The sequence below is a fragment of the Merops nubicus genome, unplaced genomic scaffold, assembly GCF_000691845.1.
Source record: "Merops nubicus isolate BGI_N331 unplaced genomic scaffold, ASM69184v1 scaffold33364, whole genome shotgun sequence".
NCBI lineage: Eukaryota > Metazoa > Chordata > Aves > Coraciiformes > Meropidae > Merops > Merops nubicus.
In genome coordinates, this window is record NW_008604078.1 from 1 (window position 1) to 1,138 (window position 1,138).

Here is a 1,138-nt window from a genome sequence, read left to right on the forward strand (position 1 = left end):
CAATCCCAAGGAGAGCAGCCCTTTCATCAACAGCACGGACCTGGAGAAGGGCAAGGAGTACGATGGCAAGAACATGGCCCTCTTCGAGGTAGGGCATGTGGGTGGTGGGGCAGGGAGGGTCCCTGGGAAGGGGGCTGAGCTGGGCAGGTGCCCCACGGTACTCCGACCCATGCCCTGGGCACTGGGACATGCTGGAGCCCCAGGACAGGCTCTCCCAGCTATGCCACCGTAGTGGGGTGGCATCTGGTGAAGTCCCTGGGTCCCAGAGCTGGCCGGTATCCTGAGGGACTGTTGTTATGGCCCGGGGCTCTGCTCTCCACAGGAGGAGATGGACACCAGCCCCATGGTCTCGTCCCTGCTGAGCGGGCTGGCCAACTACACCAACCTGCCACAAGGCAGCCGGGAGCACGAGGAGGCTGAGAACAATGATGGGGGCAAGAAGAAGCCGGTGCAGGTGAGTGACACGGGGGGGGGGGGCAGTCCCTGCCCCATGGGCTGCCTCAGGGACAGCTGGGTCCCTTGGGTGCTGCTGGGGGTCAGTCTCCCCTGGGGTCGCTGGCTGTGTTGCAGGAGGAGCAAGCCCCCTCGCTCCTCTGACAGCCAGGCCCGTGAGCCCTGACAGCTGCCCGCTCTCTTGGCAGGCCCCGCGGATGGGCACCTTCATGGGTGTCTACCTGCCCTGTCTCCAGAACATCTTTGGTGTCATTCTCTTCCTGCGCCTCACCTGGGTGGTGGGGATCGCTGGCATCATGGAGTCCTTCTGCATGGTCTTCCTCTGCTGCTCCTGTGTGAGTGATGGACCCCTGTGGGCCCCGCTCAGGGGCTGGGGGTCACCTGCTGGGCTTGTGATCACTGCACTGGCTGCTGGCCCACCCTGCCCCTACCCCTACCCCACTTACAGCAAGGAGAAGCCTTCAGCTTCCCAAAGGAACTGTCAGCAGAACGGTGCCCAAATGGTGACCCAGATCATAGCTGCCATGCAGAGGGGCTGCGGCAGAGGGGCCCTTGCCCACCCGTCCTGCCAGGACAGAGTTTGGGGAGCGGCTGAACACGGGCAGCTTCTTGGGCAGCCCAGGGACCCCCACCCCTCATGGTACTGCTGGTCCTTCCAAAGTGTGCAGCGCCCTGGCTGTGCTGC

At 64.2% G+C, this 1,138-nt stretch overlaps 1 protein-coding gene across 1 annotated transcript in view; it reads left to right on the forward strand.

Annotated features, from left to right (window-relative positions):
- Nucleotides 1–4: 4 nt before the first annotated feature.
- LOC103771609 (solute carrier family 12 member 5-like) overlaps nucleotides 5–1,138 on the forward strand; it is a gene marked incomplete at both ends in the record, with an annotated part of 1,351 nt that continues 217 nt past the window's right edge. Inside the window, 3 exons of the mRNA XM_008938910.1 lie at nucleotides 5–88; nucleotides 323–454; nucleotides 642–788. Of these exons, the coding sequence (XP_008937158.1) occupies nucleotides 5–88; nucleotides 323–454; nucleotides 642–788 (363 nt within the window). The remainder of the gene's footprint in view (nucleotides 89–322; nucleotides 455–641; nucleotides 789–1,138) is intronic.